The sequence below is a fragment of the Citrus clementina genome, unplaced genomic scaffold, assembly GCF_000493195.1.
Source record: "Citrus clementina cultivar Clemenules unplaced genomic scaffold, Citrus_clementina_v1.0 scaffold_1, whole genome shotgun sequence".
In the NCBI taxonomy this organism is placed as follows: domain Eukaryota; kingdom Viridiplantae; phylum Streptophyta; class Magnoliopsida; order Sapindales; family Rutaceae; genus Citrus; species Citrus x clementina.
In genome coordinates this window covers 1,592,073-1,617,101 of record NW_006263303.1, presented here as the reverse complement: position 1 = coordinate 1,617,101, position 25,029 = coordinate 1,592,073, and the positions used below count along the sequence as shown (strand labels likewise).

At 34.6% G+C, this 25,029-nt stretch overlaps 5 protein-coding genes across 9 annotated transcripts; 4 read left to right on the top strand and 1 right to left on the bottom strand.

The window, feature by feature from the left end:
* Positions 1-4,381: 4,381 nt before the first annotated feature.
* Positions 4,382-8,824, top strand: LOC18054469 (uncharacterized vacuolar membrane protein YML018C). The gene is made up of 8 exons (XM_006450315.2): positions 4,382-4,769; positions 5,748-6,122; positions 6,352-6,566; positions 7,277-7,347; positions 7,453-7,554; positions 7,689-7,806; positions 7,892-8,027; positions 8,519-8,824. Exons 1-8 carry the CDS (start codon positions 4,689-4,691, stop codon positions 8,579-8,581), a joined length of 1,161 nt encoding a protein of 386 aa, XP_006450378.1. The 5' UTR covers positions 4,382-4,688; the 3' UTR covers positions 8,582-8,824.
* A 193-nt stretch (positions 8,825-9,017) lies between these two features.
* LOC18054468 (ER membrane protein complex subunit 7 homolog) lies at positions 9,018-12,011 on the top strand. Its single transcript, XM_006450314.2, has 7 exons — positions 9,018-9,379; positions 9,508-9,551; positions 10,600-10,711; positions 10,924-10,987; positions 11,085-11,201; positions 11,308-11,416; positions 11,596-12,011. Exons 1-7 carry the CDS (start codon positions 9,285-9,287, stop codon positions 11,685-11,687), a joined length of 633 nt encoding a protein of 210 aa, XP_006450377.1. The 5' UTR covers positions 9,018-9,284; the 3' UTR covers positions 11,688-12,011.
* A 1,416-nt stretch (positions 12,012-13,427) lies between these two features.
* On the top strand, positions 13,428-17,522 carry LOC18054466 (hydroxyproline O-galactosyltransferase HPGT3). Its single transcript, XM_006450311.2, has 12 exons — positions 13,428-13,923; positions 14,224-14,287; positions 14,550-14,599; positions 14,696-14,886; positions 15,254-15,314; positions 15,475-15,547; positions 15,898-16,021; positions 16,122-16,209; positions 16,396-16,446; positions 16,549-16,620; positions 16,819-16,931; positions 17,178-17,522. Exons 1-12 carry the CDS (start codon positions 13,793-13,795, stop codon positions 17,198-17,200), a joined length of 1,041 nt encoding a protein of 346 aa, XP_006450374.1. The 5' UTR covers positions 13,428-13,792; the 3' UTR covers positions 17,201-17,522.
* A 650-nt stretch (positions 17,523-18,172) lies between these two features.
* On the top strand, positions 18,173-22,158 carry LOC18054467 (cysteine--tRNA ligase, chloroplastic/mitochondrial). Of its 5 annotated transcripts, none has more exons than XM_024178319.1 (9): positions 18,173-18,526; positions 18,720-18,783; positions 19,033-19,194; positions 19,444-19,614; positions 19,979-20,260; positions 20,475-20,600; positions 20,774-20,977; positions 21,331-21,432; positions 21,670-22,158. In XM_024178319.1, the coding sequence occupies exons 1-9, from the start codon at positions 18,231-18,233 to the stop codon at positions 21,940-21,942; spliced, it is 1,680 nt and encodes a 559-aa protein (XP_024034087.1). In that variant the 5' UTR covers positions 18,173-18,230; the 3' UTR covers positions 21,943-22,158. The 5 variants fall into 5 exon arrangements, with proteins under 5 accessions (XP_024034087.1, XP_024034085.1, XP_006450372.2 ...); XM_024178317.1 differs by having other exon boundaries at positions 18,173-18,607; positions 21,670-22,155; XM_006450309.2 differs by having other exon boundaries at positions 18,173-18,607; positions 21,706-22,153.
* A 41-nt stretch (positions 22,159-22,199) lies between these two features.
* LOC18054465 (heparanase-like protein 3) lies at positions 22,200-24,875 on the bottom strand. The gene is made up of 9 exons (XM_006450310.2): positions 24,579-24,875; positions 24,462-24,498; positions 24,200-24,383; positions 23,921-24,069; positions 23,607-23,837; positions 23,175-23,364; positions 22,969-23,094; positions 22,691-22,790; positions 22,200-22,608 (listed from the first exon to the last, which is right to left on the bottom strand). The coding sequence occupies exons 1-9, from the start codon at positions 24,873-24,875 to the stop codon at positions 22,219-22,221; spliced, it is 1,704 nt and encodes a 567-aa protein (XP_006450373.2). The 3' UTR covers positions 22,200-22,218.
* Positions 24,876-25,029: the final 154 nt, after the last annotated feature.

Genomic DNA, 25,029 nt, shown 5'->3' with positions numbered 1-25,029 from the left:
TTCTTTTTAAATTTGTATTAACTAGTCATTTTTACACTAACACTATTAAATAATTTAAACGAAATGACAATTTTATCCCTAAATAAATCAAAAGACCATTTTATTTTATAAAAACTTTAAAAAATAAGAAAATTATTATTATAAAAATACTCCTAAGTTCAATAAAAAATAAATCCCAAAATTAGAATTTTTATTTTTAATAAAAATCTAAATAAAAATTATAATTATAAAAATAATTTCAAAATTTTGGATTTAATAAAAATCCCCTAAATTATTAAAATTTTGGGATTTATTTTTTAATAAATAAATTTAGTTATTTTAATGAATTTTTGCAAAATTATAATTTTTTAATAAATAAATTCAGTTATTTTTATTAAAATTTTGCAAAATTATAATTTTAATAAAAATAATTATTAAAATTTTACAAAATCTAAATTTAATAAAAATCATATGAGCGCCTCTATTTGAGATTTTTTTTATATTGAATTTAGGGGTATTTTTATAATAATAATTTTCTTATTTTTCAAAGTTTTTATAAAATAAAATGATCTTTTAATTTATTTAGGGGTAAAATTATCATTTCGTTTAAATTATTTAACGATGCTAGTGCAAAAGTGGCTAGTTGATACAAATTAAAAAATAAAGGTGGTGCAGAAAACATGTAAGAATTTTATGGTGGTTAGATGAACATAAGACAAAACAGAAGTGGTGCAACGATCATTTCCCTAATTACAGAAAGAACTTGAATCCATATCCACAAGTATGACAAGCTTAGGCTTTTGAACTACCATCAGCATGCCTGGTTTTCGTTTACAATTATATTGTTTTAACCGGTTACCGGGCATAAGCATAATGCCTGTACTGCTTTTTCCAGGCTATGTGAAAAAGTAAAAATATCATTCACTTGCTTCAACTTCTTCACATGGACATGGATATTATATTACAATTTGTGTGTTCCATTGAAATTATTTGTTTCGGGAGGTTGAACATTTAGTTTGGAAGCAACGTGTTAGACAAATTACTTGAAACCCGTAGATAGATTGAAAAATAATTGAACCTTATTTACAAATTAGTGTTAAAAAAACTGTTTAAACTTTCAGACTTTAACTCATTCTATGTTAAATAAACGATTTGATCCAAAAGTCTTAAGTTGACAGATAATTATTAAAAAGAAAAAGGATAAATCTTATCATAACAATTGAATAATCAATTTTTTTTTCAAAAAAAAAAATTAAAATGATTAAATTTGAACTGAAACTAGTCTGATCAATTAAAATCTTTTCTGATTACCGGCTTGATTGGTTCAGCTAACATAATGATAGATTTTTAGTAGGACTATATGAAGAAGAAATATGACAAATTGTTACATCAATAAAATCTTGCTTGTTTTAATATTATCCTTTTAAGTAAGGGTTGAATAGATATCCGGAGGCTATGCTTAATCAATTATAAAATGATAATTAGGTGACCATAACTTATCACTCAATCAACTTAAACAGTAGTGATGACAAAAATCCCCGCGGGGATGGGTACCCTCGTGGATTTTCCTCATTCGGGGATGGTATGAGGATAATTTCATACCCAATTTCTTATTCGGGGAAGAGACGGAGAAATTTTTTTACCCAATTTCTTATTCGGGGAGAGGACGGGGATGAGGTGGAATCCCCATCCCCTACCCATTTCCCCATTTTAATTTTTTATTTAATTTTTATTTTTTTAAATTACTAGTAAATAAATTATAAAATTTGAATTATAAAATTATAAGTATTGGTAAAAATAAAAAATATCAAAATATTTATATTATTAAACTTTTAGGCCTAATTAACTAATTAAAGTCCTAAATTTTTATTTAGGACATTAAAAAGACCGGACAAATTCTATTAATCCAAAAATTTTGTTTTAATTTTAATATTCATTAAATATTTTAAACTTAAATCTATTTTTTATTTATTTTTAGATGTTATAATTGCCCATAGCAAATTACAATTTTAATATCTAATCTAATATAATATTTACTTTTGATTTGCTTTGACTTAACTATTATGCTGTAAAAGGAATAATCCACATTTATAAAGTGCCCACGCCACCATTGAAAAGTTAATTTTGAATATAAATTTGATTTTATTTGTAACAATTTTGTATTAGGCTATTAATTTGTTCATGATAGTTTGTATCTCTTGCATGCTGCGTTACTTACTAATTTAATATATGTAACTTTTGTAATAGATATTAATGTAATATGATTAACTCAAAATCGAAAACAAAAAAAAAATATATTAATTATTCAGGGATCGGGGACCCTCGGAGATCCCCTGTTATTATTCGGGGAGGGGATGATGATTCTCTTAAATAATTTTGACGGGGACGGAGACATACACAAAATATCAGGGATGGGTACGGGGAGATTGGTCCCCTCCCCTCCCCTCCCCATTGCCATCCCTATTAAACAGACACAAAAATCCATTTATTTATTTATTCTTTTAAAAAATTATTTTATTAGTCTATCATTTTATAAGATAAATAGATTAAAGATCCATCCATTGTCCAATTAATTATATTTTGGCCTCACAAACTCAAATCAAACACTAAGAGAGAGAGAGAGTAATATATAAAATAGTCATTTTAAATGCTTGGACTTCATAGTTAACATTTATAAGCTGTATAAATCTTAAAAGGTGATGCACTCTTTTTGCAAACAATTCAATCTTCTGCCTAATTTTCTGTTTACTATTTAACGGCTGCTTGAATCATAATCATGAATTAAGTTCCTTGTTTTAAATAGCGTGTTTCTTTTCCAAGATTAAGCAATCTTTCTAGTACATTTTCTCCACCTTGTTTTCTTGAAGGAACTTATTCTGATAAAAGAAAAATCTACTACAGTAAAATTATGTAAAAACTTTATCATCTTCTTTTTTAAAAAATTAAATAAAAAAGCATAATTTTCATTAAGACAGAGATAAATTTAAGTTAAAATACTTTAGCTCTTTCAAATTACCCTCTACAACTGGAATCGATCGTTCTAATGAAGGATAATATATCTTCTTTTTTTAAAAAAAATTATCTTCTATGGTAATAAAGTAAAATAAACTAATTTTCTCCATGTAGAATTACTAATTGTAATGGCACTGAATACAGTCGATGAACACGCCATGAAAAAACTTTAGGTGAATGGAATCTAAAAAATTGGACCCATTTGTAGACCACCATAAACGTTAGGTGACTCGGTTTTTGAGAATAATTCCAATTATGTTTTGTCATGTATTTTTATTGTACATTATTGTTAAGTACATATTGGCAAAAGGAGACGAAGTCCAAGTTGTGAAATCCGACAATTTAAGGCATGTTGAAACAAAAATTAGTAGACGTTATAAATAGACGTTCCTTACAGATTTGTACATTTTCACAAATTACCACACAGTTTTTCAATTTGGATCAAATGAGTCACAAATTAAAATTGACATGCCTAAAACACCCTTTAAGTCATGTGTAAGTACGACAATTCATGTCACACTATCATATTTGTATAATGCTAAATATATCAATAGTGTTGAAAATCTTGAGTAATTTAGTAAGACAAATAAGGCGTATAAAAAATAAATAAATAAAAAATGAATAACAATAGCAGCAAGTTAACCAAACATCAAGGGACAAGACGTGCCAAAAAAAAAAAAAAATTTGAAATTCAATGAAAGATTTTCTTATGCAGTAAGGCAAGTAAAATTATATGATCTCTAAGTTTCAATATCAACTACTATCAAAGTACACCCAAAACATGATAATTTTGAACAACAAATGAAATTTAGAGGTGTAGAAAAATAAAAAAAGTTGAGAGCTCTTATATATAGTTGAATAAATATTGTATGATCCAAGCATTCCCTTTATAGATACAAGTACCTAGCGCTTTAAAAAAAGGATAAAAATATAAAATTAGGTCAAGTTCGTGCACAGAACATGCTTCTTTTGTAAGCTTATTAGTACTTTATATACTCTATTTTCTTAACAATATAAGATTTAGTATTTTAAAATACCAACTCACATATTTAATAAATAATATTTTTAACTAAGTCATAAATGAGTTGACACAACACAAATACAAGATATATACATATATAGCATTAATAAGGTAATCATATCAATTATTGTTAACCCAAAAGTGTAAAATTTTAGTCGTAACCCGCATTGCATTATGCTAAGAAGAAATTGAATATTATAAGGTTAATTTGGTACTTAAAGAGGAGTTGGGGACCTATTTATAACACTTTTAAAACTATAATTAATAATGAAAATGTAAAAAAATAAGGTACCTAAATGTATGTTATTGCCCCATTAAATAATTAAACTTAACCAAAGACAGAATGATAAAGCAATTTGACGGCGGCAATGTTAGCTTATATTTGTAATTGTTCCCTCTCTCTCCTTCTCCTCTTATATTTAAGGCTCATATTTTGTGATTGTTCTTCTTCTTGCAAGAATCTCTCTTTTTGGTCTTTGATAACTCACCCCTGTTAAGTTTTTTTTAGCATTGAAGCACACGCCGCGCTTGCTAGGGAAGCGAGTTGAGATCCCAAAATAAAAGAAAATAAAAAATTTAATAATCCACGTCTGTGAGTGAAAAGCAAGATAGCAAGTTGAAAGATCTGAAAGAAGAAGAATCAGATCCCTGTGATTTGCATTTTTTGATTTTTGTGATGGGTTGGAGATATAGAGCTGGGTTATTTCTGATATCAGCTGTTGTTATTATTTGGGTCACCTCTGCTGAAGTTACTCAGGTTTGTCTTTAATCTTATTTTTTTCATTCTTTTGGTGGAATTTAAATAATTTGAATTATTTGCAACTGAATTGAATTTATAATACCCAATTGTTGAATTTAGCATTGCCTTATACATATATATACACACACACACAAACACATACAAAGAAATGGAAAACCTGTATGTGGGTTGCTATAAGGAATGAGGCTGTATTCAACATTGACTTAGGAAAAAGCTATATCATCCCAGAAGATTAGCTTTTCAATTACAAGAAGAAACTAGTTTTAATGGCCAATGAAATCAGGTTTTAACTTTTGGCGATGTATCTTGACTGGATATGTTTGGGATTGAGGTGTCCATGACTGCTGTGTATGGAATCATTGACTTCCAAGTATAAGTGGGCAGGTGAGTGGTCCGTAAATATTAGCTACTGAGTGAAAGTGGGTGTTTGCTTTCAGAAGTGCAACAATTAAAAGCATACCCTAAGTCGGATGCACACTCTTCTTTCTGTGCTAACATCTTTTTGTGGTTGACATGCTTCTGCCCTGAACTTACACTGGACAGTGCTCGAGTGAGTAGGGTTATGATGAAAAATGATTAAATTTAAGTAAAACTAGATGTTTCCTGATTGCAAAGTTGAGTCATGTGGCATACAGTTTTGGCAATCCAATCTTCCTAGCCATTGATTACTGCCAGGCATGTCATATGCTGCTGCAGAAGCAGTGTGTCTGAAAGGCTTTTACTAGACTGCATCAAAAGTGTCATGTGATTTGGGTTTCTTGTTGTGATTCTATGGAAGGTCTGTTGTAAGATTGTGTTCCTTCTACCATCCATTTACCCATATGGATATACCTAGATATTTATTTGCAGATTATTAAAAAGTAAATCTTTTTCTTGTTTTCTTTATTCTCACTCAAACAGCTGCCTGTTGCATGATAATGCAGTGCATACCTGTATTCTTAACCTTAGGTAAACTAACTGATATATGTTCAACAGGATATTTTTTCAGACTATAAGCAGCCATTTGCAGTGACATATCTGGGAGCTTCTCTCATGGTAGTTTACCTCCCAGTAGCATTCCTTAAGGATTGGTTTTGTAATTTACTAAAACGTCGCTCGTCTAAAAGTGTTAAAGATACAGAAACCCTAAATGAGACTTCTGCTGCACTTAATTCTCCTATGAGGCACAGAGTTTTTGAAATGGAGCTTCAAGGAACTTTCAATAAAAAAGACAGTGAACTGGATCTATCATCTTCTGAAGAGGGAATGCCATTGGTTTCTAAACTTAAAGATGATGCACACAAGGAGCCTACAACCAGGGAAATTGCTACTATTGGTTTTTATATTGCCCCAATCTGGTTTGTAACAGAGGTAATTCTCTACTTGCACTACTTTTCTCAAGATTGAATTCCCATTTGTTTTTTTGTAAAACTTTAAGTGTCAATTTTTGGCAATCTTCAAATTGACATGCATGCAGCAATGCTTTTGCGAAAGAAAAAGTTGTATTTTGCAAAATCTTTGAAGGTGTTGCCAATGATAGTCATGTTATAACTTTAGTACAAAGAGTCCTTGCCAACAAATTTTCTTTTTTCTGTTGCAGTATTTTTCAAATGCTGCACTTGCACGTACAAGCGTTGCAAGTACAACAGTGTTATCATCAACCTCAGGACTTTTTACCCTCTTCATTGGAGCTTTTATGGGTCAAGATACATTAAATGTGGCCAAAGTAGTTGCAGTCTTAGTCAGCATGGCTGGTGTTGCCATGACTACTCTTGGAAAAACGTGGGCTGCTGATGAATCACAATTTAGTGCAGCGTAAGTTTTCTTTTTCTATTATCTGGCCATCATTTATGTCGAGTTCCAGTTTGGTCAGGACTATATTTGTCTCAATGGGATCTAATGAAATAGCATTGCTGCTGTTTAACCTTTTTATAAACAACAAGGATTTCGAATAAGGTGGTATCATTTTCGAAAGGCTTTTAGTTCAGGATAAATATAATTTTAATTTCAACAATGAAATATTGCTGCCGTACCCAACATAGTTAGGAAAGAGTGGGGTAGGCGGTTTGCAATTTTCTAAGATCTACTGTTCTCATTTTCAAACTGTGATTTATACTTTCATTTGTTATCTGTCATCTTATTTGCCCCTGTGATGATGTTCTGTAATATTCTTTGGACTTTGGGAAAATGAAACTTCTGGATGGGCAATACTTTTCCTTTACGGTTTAGCTTTTCTTGGTAAATGTTTCATAAAATGTAAAGTCATTGCTGATATATGTGAAGGTTTGTCCTAGAAGTTAATCTTTTTTTATTCTGGAAGGATGTTGAGTATTCTTGCTATGCCAGATGCATTAATAATCTACTCTAAGAAATTGGAGGCAGACCCTAATGATTTATATATAAGTTACAAATTACAGTAGCTGCCTCTTCACATTTGTTAGATATATTCCTGTTCACATGTTTCTCTATCAGCTTGCTCTTTGTAATGCATGCTTTGGGCATTGACAGTTAATGTTTGTGTTTAGCAATGGGAAGCGCTCACTTGTTGGCGATCTTTTTGGCCTTCTCTCTGCCATGTCATATGGACTATTCACAGGTTAGAAATAGTCTCTCTCATGTTCTTTTGCAATTATTGACATTGTTTTTACTATTTGTCTGACTAAGCATCGTGACATTTTTCTCTTTGCAATCCATGCTGCAGTGCTTCTAAAAAAGTTTTGTGGTGAGGAAGGAGAAAAAGTTGATGTGCAAAAGTTGTTTGGATATATAGGATTGTTCACACTTGTAGCTCTATGGTGGCTGGGTAAGAGTTGTTTGATTATTGATGCATTTTTATTTTAGCTATTGAATCCGATTAGGAGGTTCTTGCATGAATGTGATCGTTTTCTCTTCTTTCGAGTCTAGTGCTAAGTACTTGTTATTTGATCTTTGTTTCAGTTTGGCCATTGACAGCCTTGGGAATTGAGCCCAAGTTTACAATTCCTCATTCAGCTAAAATGGAGGAAGTGGTTCTCGCCAATGGATTTGTTGGAAGTGTGCTTTCAGACTACTTTTGGTAACAAAGCAACAATTGTTTCGATGAGTGATATAGGCATTAGCAATTTCAATGTTTTCTTAGTTTTGATATTCTTTCTCACCAGGGCATTATGTGTTGTATGGACCACTCCGCTAGTGGCCACATTAGGAATGTCACTCACCATTCCACTAGCTATGGTGGCAGACATGGTGATTCATGGCCGTCATTATTCAGCAATATACATTCTTGGCTCAGCTCAGGTAATGATATTGCCGTAACGAAGCATCTAACTTCAGAATTTTTGACATCTGCTGAAAATTTATTGGTCAATATATTCATGTTTCTTAACAAATTCTCTCACTCAATCGCACACAGACACTCATGAAAACACATCCACGTCATGATTGGCAGAATATGTAGTGATCTTATCAGGTTGCATCTATTGCAAGCACTGAATTCACATCATTTTTTTTTTTTGGGGTACCTACAAGATGGTCTGTTTCTATTACTCTTACCAACTCCTGTTATACCCAGCTGCAATTTACATATGCATAGGTAGCCGGCAGTGTTTGTCTATAAGAACAAGTGCACAGTTAAAATTTTTGTAAACACTTTTAGTTGACGGCTAATATTTAGCATCCATTTGCTCATTTGTACATGACATCTAGTAATTAGATAGGTGTCGTATGGTAAAAGCCACAACACCTCAATCTCAAACGTACGAGTAATGTACTTTTGTGTTTTGCTACAGGTTTTTGCAGGATTTGTAATAGTAAATGTTTCGGATCGGTTGTCAAAGAAGTTGGGATTATAGCATATAGTGAGATTGGCAATGCAAATTCTTTCTTGGGGCCATTCTCCCTTTGGATTTGTGTCGATGTCAAATTTCTGATTTAACAAACAAACTTCATCAGCAGTGGGTTGTTGGCTTTCAGAGAGAGGATAAAGGGTGAATGTAATGCGTACTATAATTGATTGTGTAAATGAAATTTAGAGCTTTGTCGTCTTCAACAAACACGAGTCGTTTTGAAGTTGTGCCATAAATGTAATAATTCTGTTTTGGTAGGAAAATTATTCATTTATTTTTTTTATTTTTTTATTTGTACCTATTTTTCTCTTTGTTTAGTCAAAACGAAAATAGAATCATATAAAAAATTTTAAAAAATAATTAGTCATATAAAAATAAAAAAAATTGAAAAAATAATAGAACTCGATAACATAATAAAATAAACAAACTACCAGAGGGTCTATGCCGCTATGTATCCATCATCATCGATGTGTTCCATCTTCTGCAAATCAAGGAGGGACATTGGACGGCGACGTTTCAAAGAAATCCGAGTTGGCCCACCGTACGAATCACACGTGCTGAAGCCATCAACGGTCCAGATTTCACAATTGAATTAACCAATCTAGGCTCCGTATTACACAATCTTCGAAACCGAGAACAATTGTTTCCTTGTAAATTTCACCACTGCACTAGCGCCATTGAACTCGATTCCACACAAAACTCCGTCGACATGGCGTCCATAATCAGATCCAAATCGGTTCTCTCAGTATTTTTCATAAATTTATTTCTCTCTCTCGTCTCTTCGGCCGTTGCAGTTTCGAGCGGGTACGAGTACGATTTCAAAACACGAGAACAAAAATTAGAATTATTATAAGAACTTAAACTTATCATCAAAGACTCAGCTTGCGAGTTTCATTCAGTTAGCTGATTATTATTAATTTTTTTCCTCGCAGGTCTGGTGATGGCTTCAGCATCAGTGGCCGTGTCAAACTTCCCGGTATGCTTTATTATTTTTCTTTTCAAATTTAGTTTTGAGCAAATCCTATTACCTTTAAATTGAATTCTACGGCTAATATATTAGAAATTGAAAATTTTATTGAAGAAATTTACTGTACGGTACAAGAACTGCTTTAGGGCTTTCTTTAATTATGATTTTTATTTTTGTGATTGAGCCATGATGTTGCATCTATTGGATGATATATTTTTTTTCAGAAGTTAGGAAATTACTTATTTGACCATCCACCACCGGATGGAATGAATGTCGCATCATTACTCATTACTGTTACGGTCCTAAACGTTTTTTCTGAAAATTTTTGGAATTTACTGTTTGGTGAATCGCTTGCGGTCTGTTGCATTTGCCTTCTACATTGACTGAGGGAGGGAGAGTCAATGGGTTTAGAGGAAGATTGAGGTTGTTCCAGATGCCATAAAACCAGTTGCTATTACGCACACATTGGGGAACTCATCCTTGGAAACTGGCTTGTAAGGAGAGGGAGCCTAACTGCTTATAAGCCAATAAGCCTTAACTTAGCTATGTGGGTCTCAATTAGAGTCGTTACAGTTGCTCAATTTGAGCTTAGTTAAATTATGAATGGCTATAATGGGCTTGTCAAAGTCATTCACATTTTGGTAAATTTTCTAGAATATTGCAGCTTTGTTTGATACGGGTTGATATCTAAAAATGACTGGGAAATAAAAAGAAGAGAAAACGCAGCTAAGAAGCTGGGTTTTTTGATATGCGCAGCGGAATTCTGAAAGACTCAAATGGATTAATTTGGGGAACATAAGCTGAAACTACCTCTAGTGCTAGGTTTTTGGAGAGACGGTTCAAAAATAGAGGATGTCAACTTAATGGAGATAATATCTTAATACAGTGATTCTGGTGATTGCTTTTAGTTGGACTGTGCCTCGGTTTTGGATATATATATTTATTATGTTTCTCAATTATATTTCCCTGCATGTTTGTTCCCTCATCGTGTCTTCTGTTATTATAGCATGGGTTGATTTTTTAATTCAGACTTTTAATTCAAGAATTCATTTTGTAGGTATGAGTTTGAAAGCATTTGGCTCTCCTGGAGGAAAAGCATCGAATGTGAAAGTTGTACTCAATGGTGGCGAACATGTGACATTTCTGAGGCCCGATGGATATTTTTCATTGTATCCTACTAATTATATTTTCTCATGTTCTTTTCTTGTTCATTCAGTCAAAAATTCATTTGTTCTATTTATTTTACCCATTTCGTCTTCTTCTTCTTCTTTTTTTTTTTTTCAATACATTCCTACATGTAGATTGTTTATTTCCCAATGATTTTATGGAAGATGGGAAAAGAAGTTTTCATTTTTTAATTCCTTGATTTGTCTGCATAAAGCCAGAACATGTCGGCAGGGACTCATTTAATTGAAGTGGCTGCAATTGGTTATTTCTTTTCTCCGGTGGGTTTCTTTCCCTCTGATAAATTTTGTCATCATTTGATCATTTAATCATGTTGAACTAGATTTAACATGATTGAAATTTTATGAATCTGTTTAGGTCCGGGTTGATGTTAGTGCCAGACACCCAGGCAAGGTTCAGGCAGCATTGACGGAAACCAGGAGGGGTCTGAATGAATTGGTTTTAGAGCCATTGAGAGAGGAGCAATATTACGAGGTTGATCCTCCATTCCCTCTTTAACTCAATGGTTTCTGTGTAGTTCAGTGTTATCATATATTCAATATGTGTATACCATGACTCATGTTTTCTTCTGTCTTTACAGATTAGAGAACCTTTTTCCATAATGTCTCTTGTGAAAAGCCCAATGGGTCTCATGATGGGATTTATGCTAGTGGTTGTGTTCCTTATGCCTAAATTAATGGAAAATATGGGTAAGTACTCCCTTGGGTTCATAATTTTTTTTTTTATTTTTTCGGTTTTACATCTCAACCATGGTCAACAAATGCTGACTTGATTTAGATTTATATCGATTTACTTATTTTATGGATTATGATTAACAGTTTCCTGTATTTCTACTTATCATATCAATATGTTGTGTCTTAACAAATAGATCCTGAGGAGATGAGACGCGCTCAAGAGGAGATGAGGAGCCAAGGGGTGCCCTCACTAGCAAATTTGATACCAGGAGCCGGAAGAAGCTAGGCAATTGACTTGATAGTGCTTTCCCAAAATTGGCTAGTGTGCCCTTTATTCCAGAACCCCGTAGATAGATCGCACAACAGGGTGCTATGTCAATCGAAATGGTCCTGTACAAGATGATTTAATATCTTGCTCTCTGAATGACTACATGCAGGGAATTCTTTAAATGTGAAAAAAACTGGCTATTTTTTGTGTTGTGATATTGACAATCAAACAACTTTGTATTTTGTCATTATAATTTTTGCTTGCTTGAAGAATAGACTTTATCCTTGTCCCAATATGTCAGTTGGCAAGCTTGCATCTATTTAATGTACCTAGTTACCTCTACATAGTGTTATTTTTTGGGCATGCTTAGTTTTCTACAATTGATAGTATACTTTTGGATGCTGATTAGTACAGTGTAACAAATGATGTGACATGGAACACGTCATTTGGTGATTGATGTTGTAACATTAATATATATTCATATTAGTCGGAATACAAACTTCCCGGTATGCTTTATTATTTTTCTTTTCAAATTTAGTTTTGAGCAAATCCTATTACCTTTAAATTGAATTCTACGGCTAATATATTAGAAATTGAAAATTTTATTGAAGAAATTTACTGTACGGTACAAGAACTGCTTTAGGGCTTTCTTTAATTATGATTTTTATTTTTGTGATTGAGCCATGATGTTGCATCTATTGGATGATATATTTTTTTTCAGAAGTTAGGAAATTACTTATTTGACCATCCACCACCGGATGGAATGAATGTCGCATCATTACTCATTACTGTTACGGTCCTAAACGTTTTTTCTGAAAATTTTTGGAATTTACTGTTTGGTGAATCGCTTGCGGTCTGTTGCATTTGCCTTCTACATTGACTGAGGGAGGGAGAGTCAATGGGTTTAGAGGAAGATTGAGGTTGTTCCAGATGCCATAAAACCAGTTGCTATTACGCACACATTGGGGAACTCATCCTTGGAAACTGGCTTGTAAGGAGAGGGAGCCTAACTGCTTATAAGCCAATAAGCCTTAACTTAGCTATGTGGGTCTCAATTAGAGTCGTTACAGTTGCTCAATTTGAGCTTAGTTAAATTATGAATGGCTATAATGGGCTTGTCAAAGTCATTCACATTTTGGTAAATTTTCTAGAATATTGCAGCTTTGTTTGATACGGGTTGATATCTAAAAATGACTGGGAAATAAAAAGAAGAGAAAACGCAGCTAAGAAGCTGGGTTTTCTGATATGCGCAGCGGAATTCTGAAAGACTCAAATGGATTAATTTGGGGAACATAAGCTGAAACTACCTCTAGTGCTAGGTTTTTGGAGAGACGGTTCAAAAATAGAGGATGTCAACTTAATGGAGATAATATCTTAATACAGTGATTCTGGATTTTATTTCTCTAACTAGACAGATTTTTCCTTGATAGAACATTAACTATTATGCCACATATTAAGTTATTATTTTGTTTTTTCGGATAGGGTTATTTTGTTTTTTTCAGATGGGGTAGTAGATAAAGACTAAATTAATTTTTAACTCCCAATTAAATAAAATTATTTGAAAACTATTTGATTTAGCATCCTTAGATAAGTTAGTATTTTGTTTTAATCACATTAAAACTAAAACATTTCAGCAATCACAAAACATCCTATTTTTTCCAAAGAGAAGGAAGGAAACTCAAAAACTTCGAAGTTTTACCTGGTAAATCTTTATTTAATTCGGATTATTATGTTCATTTCTAAATGGTTGAGATCTAACAGTATATTACGACAAACCTTGAGGATCTAAGCGTTATTTGTGATGTTGCCCTGTAAAAGCGAAGTCTTAGGCCCAAAGATTTTTAAACTTGGAGATTTGATAAGAGCCAGTTCTCTCTCCGACATTGGGATCACCTGGATGGCCCTTGTTGAAACCGTCGACGTGCCGTCTGTTTCACAAACTGTGTTCATTCAATTCATTCACTCAGCAGTAAATACAAATAAAAGACACTGCAAATCCCTCTTCACATACCATACAATTTAATCAATAATTACATTCAGATATATAAACATAAGTACATAAACACATTCATTTCTATAATTTCTCGATCTCTTTAGGCTATTATTAGATTGAGAAATTGGAAATGGAGACCTTACCGATGACGACGGCGAAATCATCGGAGAGGAGAGGGAGATCGAAGCAAATTCAGACATCGAAACCCTCAGTTGTCTTGGCTTTCTTCTCTTGCCTCGCTTGGCTTTACGTTGCCGGAAGGTTTGTTATTCGATCTCCATTTAGCCATTTTTATTCTTCTGTTCGTTTCCCGAGAAAATGTCGGAAAATAATTCTAATTCTGGAAAAAAAAAAAACTCATTTACACTATATTTTAAAGCTTTAAACCAATAGTCCGCAGTATCACTAGACTTTGTGAATTATTTCATTTTCATCTGCACACCGTTTGGCTAATTGAGTTGGACCTGAATTCATAATTTGGATTATTCCAGCGGTGGAATTGGATTCAGATTCTCGATTTGATTGATCAATCTTTTTTTTTTTTTTTTTGGGCACAATCAGGCTGTGGCAAGATGCTGAGAACAGAACATTACTTTCTAATTTTCTTAAGAAAAGCATGGAGCAGGTTTCTTTCAGTCTCTTTACTTTTGTACTCATTTTGTTTCTTCTCAGTTTGACTGCTAGAAAATGCTGTAAAAATTGAACTCATTTATTTGGATTTGTTGGAGAGAGAGATACACTGAAAATTTTCAGTTGTATTCTATTTTTAAGTTTCTTGTATTATCTTAGCAACCAAATTGAGAGATGGGAACTTGTGATGATATATGTTTGGATTGTGATGTTTTCTTTATTTTGTGCTTATGATGTGTTTCTGTTCTTGTTGTTAGAGACCCAAGGTTCTTACAGTTGAAGATAAGCTGATGCTTCTAGGATGCAAGTATGTTTCTTGATTTTTCTTACGAGGTTTCTATGAAATTATTTTCATTGATGGTAGATGGTTTTGTAGTTTTTACATGGCATTTTTCACTTTCAGAGATCTGGAGAGAAGGATTGTGGAAGCTGAGATGGACTTGACATTAGCCAAGAGTCAAGGGTACCTGAAGAATCAGTTGCTGCAAAGTGGGTCTTCTTCGGGGAAAAAGCTTCTTGCTGTTATTGGAGTTTACACAGGGTTTGGTAGTCACTTGAATAGAAATGTATATCGAGGATCGTGGATGCCCAAAGGTCAGTTTCAAGCACTTACCTCTACCTTGGATATGTGTTGAACTTGAAATATTCATCTCAAATTATTTTTTGAAAAGTAAAAAAAGAAAAAAAAAAAGAAGTCTTTATTATCATTGTTCTCACCCATTTCCAGGATGTAGTCTGTGAAGTTCTGTCCCCTTTTGAAAGGAGATTCTGTTCTTACTTACTTATTTACATCCTTTCAGTCTTCTTGTCATACACTTGTAAATAAAATTCATGATTACTGCATTTTTGTTCATAATGTCATGCACCATGTCTAAAACTATAGGTTTCATGTTGTCTGTAGGAGTCAGTAATATATGCATTTCACGGAAAACAGGCCATAACATTCTTGTGCCTCTTGTAGGTGATGCCTTAAAAAAACTCGAGGAAAGAGGAGTGGTCATCCGTTTTGTGATTGGTCGGAGGTTGTTCCTCACACTTAAATCCTTACTTTAGTTTTCTTACACACTTGATTTTTTTACTCATTCTCTGTTGCTTCGTTTCCTTAGCTACTGTCTGTGACAATATTATGGTGGTCCCAATGGACAAACATTAATAAGAATTTTTTGGCTTTGCAACTGGCAGTGCCAATCGAGGCGACAGCTTAGATCGCAAAATCGATGCAGAAAATCGTGAGACGAAGGATTTCCTGATTCTTGTAAGTGCAAAGATTCCATGTCACAACAATTTATCTAGTTAAAAAATTTACCTGTGAGCTAGGACTAAATACCCAAGAAGAGATCATGCATTTATGGTATAATTTTAGTTTTTCAAAATAAAAATTATGAACCTTTCACCTTTTCTTATTAGAGAAAAATGAATGGAGGAATACTGGATATCTTGTCTGGATGTGACAATTGGGTTTTCGTTAGAGAAGTAGTTGATGCTAAAGCCTAACATTTATTTTTCCTTGAACCTTTTGAGTATGTATTTGTGGAGATTTCCACATGTTTGATTGTCTGGATTAAACTAGTAAATAATCTGACTTTGTGGCATCATGTCTATCAGGAAGATCATGAGGAGGCTCAAGAAGAACTTCCTAAGAAAGCAAAATTCTTCTTCAGTACTGCAGTTCAAATTTGGGATGCAGAATTCTATGTAAAAGTTGATGACAATATTGACCTCGATTTGGGTAGAGCTTCTTTTATTCTGTTTGTTTAGGATATCATAATTTTATATATTGTTCCGTTTGTTCTGTATGTATATAATTTGATTGTTTCCTGACATAACAGAGGGACTGATTGGACTTCTTGATCGTAGTCGTGGTCAAGAGAGTGCTTATATTGGATGCATGAAGTCAGGAGATGTTGTAACTGAAGAGTATATTATCCTATCTTATTTGACTTGATTGCTTTTTACTTCCTTATTTTTCTGATAGATATCAACTAGCACATTCACATTCAGACATTCACTTTTTACAATATGTTGAATTTTTCATATTTCTTTGAAATATTAGGAAAAGCATACAAAGCTCTAATTTCCTCATCCACATTTGTTGAATTTCAGGGGAAGGCAATGGTATGAACCTGAATGGTGGAAGTTTGGGGATGGGAAATCGTAAGTGATCTAGCTTGTCAATTAAATGAGTGTATGATATTTATACTGGTTGAATTTGGTTTTTACTGCTGGAAATTGACTTTGCTAGTTGTCTCCATTCAGGTATTTCCGACATGCAGCTGGTTCAATTTTTGTTCTCTCCAGAAATTTGGCTCAGTATATCAACATAAACAGGTCAGTTGTTGATAAGTTTCTGGGAAAGAAGCATCCATTCAGAAGTGAAATTGTAGTTTATGTCAAAGCTTAGTGTGGTTTTTTGCATTAGTGGTTCTTTGCTTTTTGGCTGATTAGTGATATCCTTGAATCATGCCCATATTACACGTACAGAGTGCATATTGGTTCCATTTTGTTGAATATCTTATTTGCATGCAGTGCATCTCTGAAGACTTATGCTCACGATGATACATCTGTTGGGTCCTGGATGATGGGTGTCCAAGCAATCTACAAAGATGATAATCGTTTTTGCTGCAGCAGCATTAACCGAGGTGAATTTGCTTCCATGATATCACCTTTTGATTTCTATCTTTTACTTGTTGATCATTATCAGTGGAAGTTACATACGTGCCCGAACGATAGATAAAACACTTGACAGACTATGTAGTAAAATGATCCACTTTTAGTTTCAGTTACATTTCGGTATTACTGTGACCTTTGGTCAATCTGCTATTGACTGAAGATTTTGAAGAGAGCTTGAGTTGTTAACAATCTGCCTTTTGCCTCTTTATTTTCAGATAAGGTTTGTTCCATGTTTTGATCAAAGGAACAGCTTCTCCAATCAGGATGCAGGCCCCTCTCCGGGTTGTTGATGCCATTGAACAACAACATTGTTTTTGCAGCCGGTCACGCACTCATCTATTGCATATTATGGTGCGGCTTTTGTGAAGTAGCATTGGATCATTCTTTTCAGATGTAGAGATTGATAGCAAATTATTTTTTAGGAAAAACAAAGGCCAATCTAACCGTAAACCTTGGTTGTTCCTTATAGGAAAATGAGATATTTTTGTCAATAATGTGTTCAGATGCTTTGATGTTTTTCTCTTGCCAATCAGAAAGCCTTCTGGATATGTTAACACGTGCCTTTACGGTGTTCAGTGTGTGGGTGACAAAAGTGTTGCTCCTACTCCTAGTTCTTACATTTATCGGTACAGTTAAAATCAAGAGGGGAGCGGTTGAACTGAATAGATTGATGTAGGTGGTATCTCGACATCTAATTAGTAAACACCATCTTGGTTTCATGACATTGATGAATAAAATCACGAAATCATGCTTTTTTCTTTTTAAATTTTGGTTATTTTACTAGAATTATATAATTTATAATACATTTCAATGTAATGATACTATAATGTAAAATCAGGGTTTTTTAACCGTGCGTCTAAAGTAATACAATTATATGTGAAGTGAGAGCCGGCTGAGCATTCGAACAATTTAATCAATGCGTGATCTGCCTCACTCGTAGCCATTTGCGAGGGAGCTTGAACTTCTTTCCGCTGTCTTGCCCTGGAATAGAGGACTTATGGGATCTTTGTCGTTTTCGGATCGTGTTCTTGGCAATGGCGACAGCATAATTGCACCAGCACTAGGTTCTAGGCAGCACTGGCAGGGATGTGTTTGAAAAACTTAGGCAAATTGTGTCTCATACAAAAATTTATAAAAATCGGAGTACTTAAATGATATAATACCTCTTCCAAAATCCTCTCTTCTCTTGTTCTCACGTTGTAGATTTCAACAAAATAAAACAGAAAACAGAAAGCTTGCGCAGGGCACACAAAAGCTCGAAGCTGCAAATGGGCAGTCTCATTCTAACCCTCAAGTGCTATAAGCCCTTAGCCTCAATAAAATTCTCTCCATTCATAAACTCATTTCATACCCTCCAACTCAGACCCCCCAAACCAAACAATAGACGCGTGTTCCGTTGCTTCAGCACTCTAAACTCATCACCCAATGTAATAGACTATAAAAGCAACGGCAAAACTGACGGTGACGATAAGCCGGCCAGTGCCTCAACCCAGCTGTGGCTCTACAACACTATGAGTAGAAAAAGGGAGCTCTTTAAGCCCAAAGTTGAGGGTAAAGTTGGAATGTACGTTTGTGGTGTCACTGCTTACGATCTAAGCCATATTGGTCATGCTCGTGTTTATGTAACCTTTGATGTTCTTTACAGGTCTCTGTTTTTCTCTGTTTTTATTTACGTTGTTACGAATAAAGATGGAATTTTTATGATTAAAGCCCAATTTTTTATGCTGATTGGATTCTTGTGTTTGGGAATTAGGCAGATACCTTAGGCATTTGGGATATGAAGTATGTTATGTTCGAAATTTCACCGATGTCGATGACAAGGTCAGTTGGTTTTATTTTTTTTGGGCATTGACATGTAAGTGTTTAATATTAAACTGAATTCAACTAACTTGGTTGCTAATATATCATTCTAGAATAACTATACAAGGTTAGATGCATAGTGGCAAAAATGTATATTCTGTTTGAGAGGGCAGTAGGTTTTGGTGTTATCGAGGTACAAGTGCTGGATGCCAACTGTTTTTCATATTGGTATGACAGGATACCTTAGTCTGCACTTTTCAAATTCTGTAGATAATTGCTCGGGCGAATGAATTGGGGGAAGATCCGATAAGTTTGAGTAGACGATACTGTGAGGAGTTCCACCAGGATATGGTTGATCTTCATTGCTTGCCTCCATCTGTAGAACCTCGTGTTTCAGATCACATGCCCCATATCATCGATATGATCACACAGGTACTCCTACCGATGATGATGGAATTTTAGCTGTTAAAGTTCATAGAGAATTATTTTATCTTGCATTTTTCACATTTTTCCAACTTTACAATTTGCAAATGCTGCCTCGGAACTGGCATTTTTGTCTATTAAAATTCCATAATCTCTTCCTTCTCTTGTTGCATGCACCACGCCCATTTCTTGAAATCCTGGGATGAGTTACATTGTGATGCCTGTGATGTTCTGAATATTAATTTGGTGGCATGGCAGATTCTGGATAATGGGTTTGCTTATAGAGTTGATGGAGATGTTTACTTCTCTGTAGACAAATTCCCAGAATATGGACAATTGTCTGGGAGAAAGTTAGAAGATAATCGAGCTGGTGAGCGGGTTGCCGTGGACTCGAGAAAGAAAAATCCTGCTGATTTTGCTTTGTGGAAGGTAAGTCTGGAAGAATTTGGTATTGCTTTGTGTACACATAACATAAAATTGCTGGAGATCACAGCGTCAACCAGAGTGCTTGCGAATTATGTTGTAAAATGGCTGGCTTGTTAGTAGTCTTAATTCATTCTAGCATAAACAAGATATGGTTTGTCAGTCAGGGTCTCATATTTGTATGGTTTCTAGCCATTCATTTTTTCATGATTGCATGGGTTTGTGAATTAAGATTGACTTTGTCTTTTCATCTTCAAGCAAGGGTATCAAGTTTGTTATTTGCAATATGGCAAAGATTGTTTTTCCTTTTCACACATGTCCAAGTTTATTTTATACTTACTACAGTTCCTTTGTCCTCATTATTTTACAGTCTGCAAAGGAGGGGGAGCCCTTTTGGGAGAGTCCATGGGGTCCCGGAAGACCTGGATGGCATATTGAGTGCAGTGCCATGAGTGCTGCTTATCTAGGTCACTCTTTTGACATACACGGTGGAGGGATGGACCTTGTGTTTCCCCACCATGAAAATGAAATTGCTCAGAGTTGTGCTGCATGTAACAATAGTCATATAAGCTATTGGATACATAACGGGTTCGTAACCATTGACTCTGAGAAGATGTCCAAATCCCTTGGAAACTTCTTCACAATCCGGCAGGTAAGTATTCCAGCTGGTACACAGTCGTGAATTTTAGTCTTTTAATCTACTGGCACCAGATGTTACAACTCTACTATGAGTACTTTCTGTATGTGACAGAAAGAAAGGGGAAAAGGAGATACAATTTTTTTCTTTGAGTACTTCACTTTTGTATCCATGGAAAGTTTTAATATGTAGCAAGTAGTTTGTTGTGATATTTTTAACCCTTTCCCAGGTTATGGAACTTTACCATCCACTAGCTTTGAGACTTTTCTTAATTGGGACCCACTATCGATCTCCCATTAACTATTCTGTTGTACAACTTGAAAGTGCTTCTGAACGTATTTTCTACATCTATCAGGTATTACAACTCTCTCTCTCTCCCTCTCTCTCTCTCTCTCTACACCATCTATACACTGTCAATTACAATTGTATGGCCATCAGTCTGCTTAAGATGACCTTTATATATTATATTGCTCTTGTGTTTTATTCAATTGAAGAAATGTGTAATTTCATGTGATTCGATGGTTACAGACATTACATGATTGCGAAAAAGCTCTGAGCCTGCTTGATGCAGCTGCATTGAAGGATTCGATCCCTCCTGAAACTGTCACTAGCATCAACAAATTCCATAATGATTTCCTGGCCTCAATGTCAGATGATCTTCACACTACTGTTGTTTTGGCTGCATTATCTGACCCATTGAAAACCATCAATGATCTGCTACATACTCGGAAGGTAGATACACAACATAAATCAGTACAAAATGGATCTGCTTATCAATTATCTTAGGTAGATTTTGGTAAAAGAGTTGTCAGAAACTGTAATGGCTAGATCTGGTGTGATGTTATGTTTGGATTTGTTTTCACATTAGTCATTTAATCAATCTGGGAAGAACAAATGAAAGGATCTTGCATAGATTCTCTGGGTGAGTGGGTTGCTAGTCCTTGTAGTCAATTTAGTACAAATTTGGAATTCTTACCCTTCAGCTCTAATTACATCCTGTTTCTCACCAAGGCTGGAACTAATGGTTAACATTTTTCTATTTTGTTCTCTTCTGCTGTTGATAACTGAATGAATGACTTCTGCAGGGGAAGAAGCAAGCAATGCGACTAGAATCTCTTGCAGCTTTGGAAAAGACAATCAGGAATGTTCTAACTGTCTTAGGATTGATGTCGACAGGTTACTCTGAGGTAAAACTTGATATTTGATGCTGCCTTCTCTATTTCACTGGAGCAAGATATTTGGTGTAAATTGTTTTCCTCTGCCCAAATATTTGAGAAGTATTATGCATGACTTGATTTGAAGTATGGTAGCCTCTACTATTATATGCATTTGCTTTATCTTGTTTGATGTATGTTCTTGTATTTTCCTAGTAAATTTCAAATTTTGAATACTATTGAAAGTGAATTCAGTTTTTTTACCTGTAGGCTACCAGACTCATCATCAAATATTTCATGCTTCAGGTTTTGCTGCAGCTCAGGGAAAAGGCATTAAAGCGTGCCAATTTAACCGAAGATCAAGTTTTGCAAAGAATTGAAGATCGGACTGTGGCAAGAAAAAACAAAGAATATGAAAAATCTGATGCAATTAGGAAAGATTTAGCTGCTGTGGGTATTGCTCTTATGGACAGTCCAGTGGGCACAACTTGGAGACCGGCTCTTCCTCTTGCACTTCAAGAGCAGGCAGTTGCTACAAGTTAATGGTTCTGGGATCAATTATGCTCTATCATTTTAATTCAGAGAACTGATTTCTTTCTCCTAAACAAATTTGGGAACTGGGTTTTGAGTTCTGAAGATGGGAGTATTTTTGTCCCATCTAGAGGGTTGTAATTCAAATTCAGCCGAGGGTAGAGATTTGACTATGATGATTACTTACATTGCATGGGGAAGAATTTTGTTGAAATTGTAGTCATACATTCTTTATGTCTATATATATAAAGCGATGTGAATTACACCAATGTGTCAGCTCTTGTTATTCTACCCCTGTGCACATGCTGGAAGAACAGAGCTGGGAATCTCGGCAAATACTATAGAAAATGGAGCAACTATAATTGGAGCCGTCTCACTAACATATATAGGTTCCAAAGGAGGAAAGTCCCCAGATGAATTTACTGCAAGTATTTCCCCATTTAGAAGCACTGTTTGGCTGTGCAAATCTCCATCTCTGGCTGTTAAATGGTATTCCTCTCTCATTTTTCCATTGGTTTTTGTATCTTGACATATCTTAGCAAATCTTTTTCTCTGATTTTGCTGTTCTTGTTGGACTACCAGAGCTCCATTACCAGCAAGATTTTCCCTAGAAATTGTAACTCGAACTCGGGCTGTAGTGTTACCATCTAGGTTAATCAATAGCAGTGTTGTCCCTTGCTGCAAGACCAAAAATTAAAACCAATAAATAATCTGGGGTCTAATAATTTGTCTCTGAATTAACGTTTGATATTTAGCTTACAGATTGCTTTGAACAGTGGGCATACGCACGTATTTTTGTTGTCCCAGCAAGACTTGTTGACAGGACATTACTTCCCATCAACCAGTGCCAAAGAAGAGCGCTGCAGAGACAATAATCAATAGTAACAAGGTAAAGGCATGGAGTTGGATTTCAATTTTGAACCTCTTCTTATACAACTTAAAAGAGGTTTCATTAGTTGAGTCAACTGGAACCGATTGAAAAAATTTGTTTGTAATTGTGGAGTTATAAAGTTATTATCTATCATATTCCAAAATTACCTATAGTAATCAGGATTTGGGACAAAAGTATTCGTGTTGAGTAGTCCATAATTTCCACCAATTAGTGTCTGTCTGCAGTATGTTTTGGTACCATAAATTGATGCCATCCCTAGCTGATCCAAGTACCTGTTAAACTTGGAAAATTGGGATTCAAAATTTTACTTTTTTAAATAAACCAAACAATTTTATGGAAACAAACAGCTTACCAGAAACTAAACACGAATGCGTTTGTGACAAGATTGTGGCCACTGTTGTATGCTCCTCCCGCTTCACCAACCCATGCAACTGCTGAAGTTGCAGAGCTCCTGAGAATGCTTTGAAGGCTACTAAAAGGTTCCGACCCACTGTTGAGAAATGACGGATCTAGGATCTTGTCAATAAGGCGATCATCAACACCTATTTACAAGAAAAACCGAAGGTGAATTACCATGTAAGTGTTATATGAATTGAGACTCCTAGTGTTGACGTTTGCACCTAATGAAATTTTTATCTGGCTTTATAAAATGGCGTATTAGCGCTAAACAAAGCAACATGAGGTCAAATTTAGATTTTACACTCTGTAGATATCCCCACTCGAAAAGTCTTACATATGAACTAAACTGATTAAAAATAAATGAAATATTGTGTTAATTATTTACCTGGACCAAGATTGTAAATGTGATGTGTGACCACTTGGAGAGATTCAGGTGTTTTATCTATGAATTCTTTGAACCAATTTGCATCAAAGAATCCTCCAGGAGCTATGATTAGTGGCTTGATTTTGAAGCCTTTGTATATGTTTTGCACAATGCTCTGGAGACGATCTACGTCAGATGCATATTGATCTGCTCCAATTCTTGTTCCAACCCCATTTCCACTCAATTCATTTCCTGTTTAGCACTTAGTGATGAGATTTTTGGTCATTCCTATGGCTTAGTATCTGCATATTCCTAATTAAAATCTTGCATCTTACCTAGCTCCCAGCCATAAATTTTGTAGCCCTTGTTGACAGTGTACCGCATAAGAGATTCAGCATTGCTGGAATCCCAAGCTCCCCTTGCAGAACCATCCGATTGAATTATCCTACCTCTTAGAGCATTTAATCCAAACGTGACAACAGCCCTGTTTTCAGAATCGAGTACAATGACATTTAACGCAATGACAGTAATTAGTTCTTCGCATTTTAAATAATATAATACTGTTTTAAGCAATACAACGTTGTTATGGTGCTAAACTAAATAAAAATATTTACCCAGCTCGTCTAAAGAAAATGTTGAGTTCATCCCATCGACGCATCGTTAAGCAACCTTCGGAAAAACCAAACAATTCTGAATTATTCTTAACAAATGGTGTACAAGGTTCGTCGATGCCTTTGCTCTCATATACAGCTTTATCCTGTAATGTCCCGCCCATTCTGATTTTTAATGGTGAGAAAGCTACAATAAATACAATCAAAGCTAAGTTGCATGACAAACTCTGAACATGTTTTGAGGCTTATGCAGATTGGTCCTTACCTTTGACAGCTTTTAACAGTATTGGGTTGCCAAGATCCTGTAAAAAAAGGGGGAAAACTAAGATTCTGTGTTGTGCTTAAAGATTGATATTTATATTCAGCAGCTATAAGAGTTTACTAGGTTAAGTAATGAAGCTCTGCCCCAGCTACAAGTGCCATAGTCACATTTATCAGGAGGCCACCAATCCAAAGTAGCACAAATGAAATTATCATCAGTTTTTGCAATTGCAACTGTTCCATTAATGAAAACAGTGCCTTCAATAACACTTCCGGACGCTGTCCTGCTCGGTGAATCCGCTATGAATGAGCTGTGACCTGCCCAGAAAAGCCAGAAGCACAGAAATAAAAGAATGAAAACACAACACATATTTCTTAGAAATTTGTTATTTGAAGTGAGAGTGTCTCCTATAGCCATGCAAAATGAAGAGGGGTTTTATGCTTTATAATCACTTGTGTGAAGTAAGAAGTGAGAGGATATATTATTAATATTCAGATAGATTTATCGAACTACTACATAGTGATTGTATTAGAAGAGTTAGATAAATTTTCATTAAGTTCCAACTTCCTCA

Excerpts from the sequence above, each read along its gene's own strand:
- LOC18054469 (XM_006450315.2), top strand. The coding sequence starts at position 4,689 with ATGGGTTGGAGATATAGAGCTGGGTTATTTCTGATATCAGCTGTTGTT. Across the intron at positions 6,567-7,276 it reads GAATCACAATTTAGTGCAGC|CAATGGGAAGCGCTCACTTG; the intron begins GTAAGTTTTCTT and ends GTTTGTGTTTAG. Across the intron at positions 7,807-7,891 it reads GTGCTTTCAGACTACTTTTG|GGCATTATGTGTTGTATGGA; the intron begins GTAACAAAGCAA and ends CTTTCTCACCAG.
- LOC18054468 (XM_006450314.2), top strand. The coding sequence starts at position 9,285 with ATGGCGTCCATAATCAGATCCAAATCGGTTCTCTCAGTATTTTTCATA. Across the intron at positions 9,380-9,507 it reads GCCGTTGCAGTTTCGAGCGG|GTCTGGTGATGGCTTCAGCA; the intron begins GTACGAGTACGA and ends TTTTCCTCGCAG. Across the intron at positions 10,988-11,084 it reads TTGGTTATTTCTTTTCTCCG|GTCCGGGTTGATGTTAGTGC; the intron begins GTGGGTTTCTTT and ends GAATCTGTTTAG.
- LOC18054466 (XM_006450311.2), top strand. The coding sequence starts at position 13,793 with ATGGAGACCTTACCGATGACGACGGCGAAATCATCGGAGAGGAGAGGG. Across the intron at positions 13,924-14,223 it reads TGGCTTTACGTTGCCGGAAG|GCTGTGGCAAGATGCTGAGA; the intron begins GTTTGTTATTCG and ends GGGCACAATCAG. Across the intron at positions 16,621-16,818 it reads CAGTATATCAACATAAACAG|TGCATCTCTGAAGACTTATG; the intron begins GTCAGTTGTTGA and ends ATTTGCATGCAG.
- LOC18054467 (XM_024178317.1), top strand. The coding sequence starts at position 18,231 with ATGGGCAGTCTCATTCTAACCCTCAAGTGCTATAAGCCCTTAGCCTCA. Across the intron at positions 19,195-19,443 it reads TCATCGATATGATCACACAG|ATTCTGGATAATGGGTTTGC; the intron begins GTACTCCTACCG and ends GTGGCATGGCAG. Across the intron at positions 19,615-19,978 it reads CTGATTTTGCTTTGTGGAAG|TCTGCAAAGGAGGGGGAGCC; the intron begins GTAAGTCTGGAA and ends ATTATTTTACAG.
- LOC18054465 (XM_006450310.2), bottom strand. The coding sequence starts at position 24,875 with ATGGCTATAGGAGACACTCTCACTTCAAATAACAAATTTCTAAGAAAT. Across the intron at positions 24,499-24,578 it reads GAGCTTCATTACTTAACCTA|GATCTTGGCAACCCAATACT; the intron begins GTAAACTCTTAT and ends CTTTTTTTACAG. Across the intron at positions 23,095-23,174 it reads GCATTCGTGTTTAGTTTCTG|GTACTTGGATCAGCTAGGGA; the intron begins GTAAGCTGTTTG and ends CAAGTTTAACAG.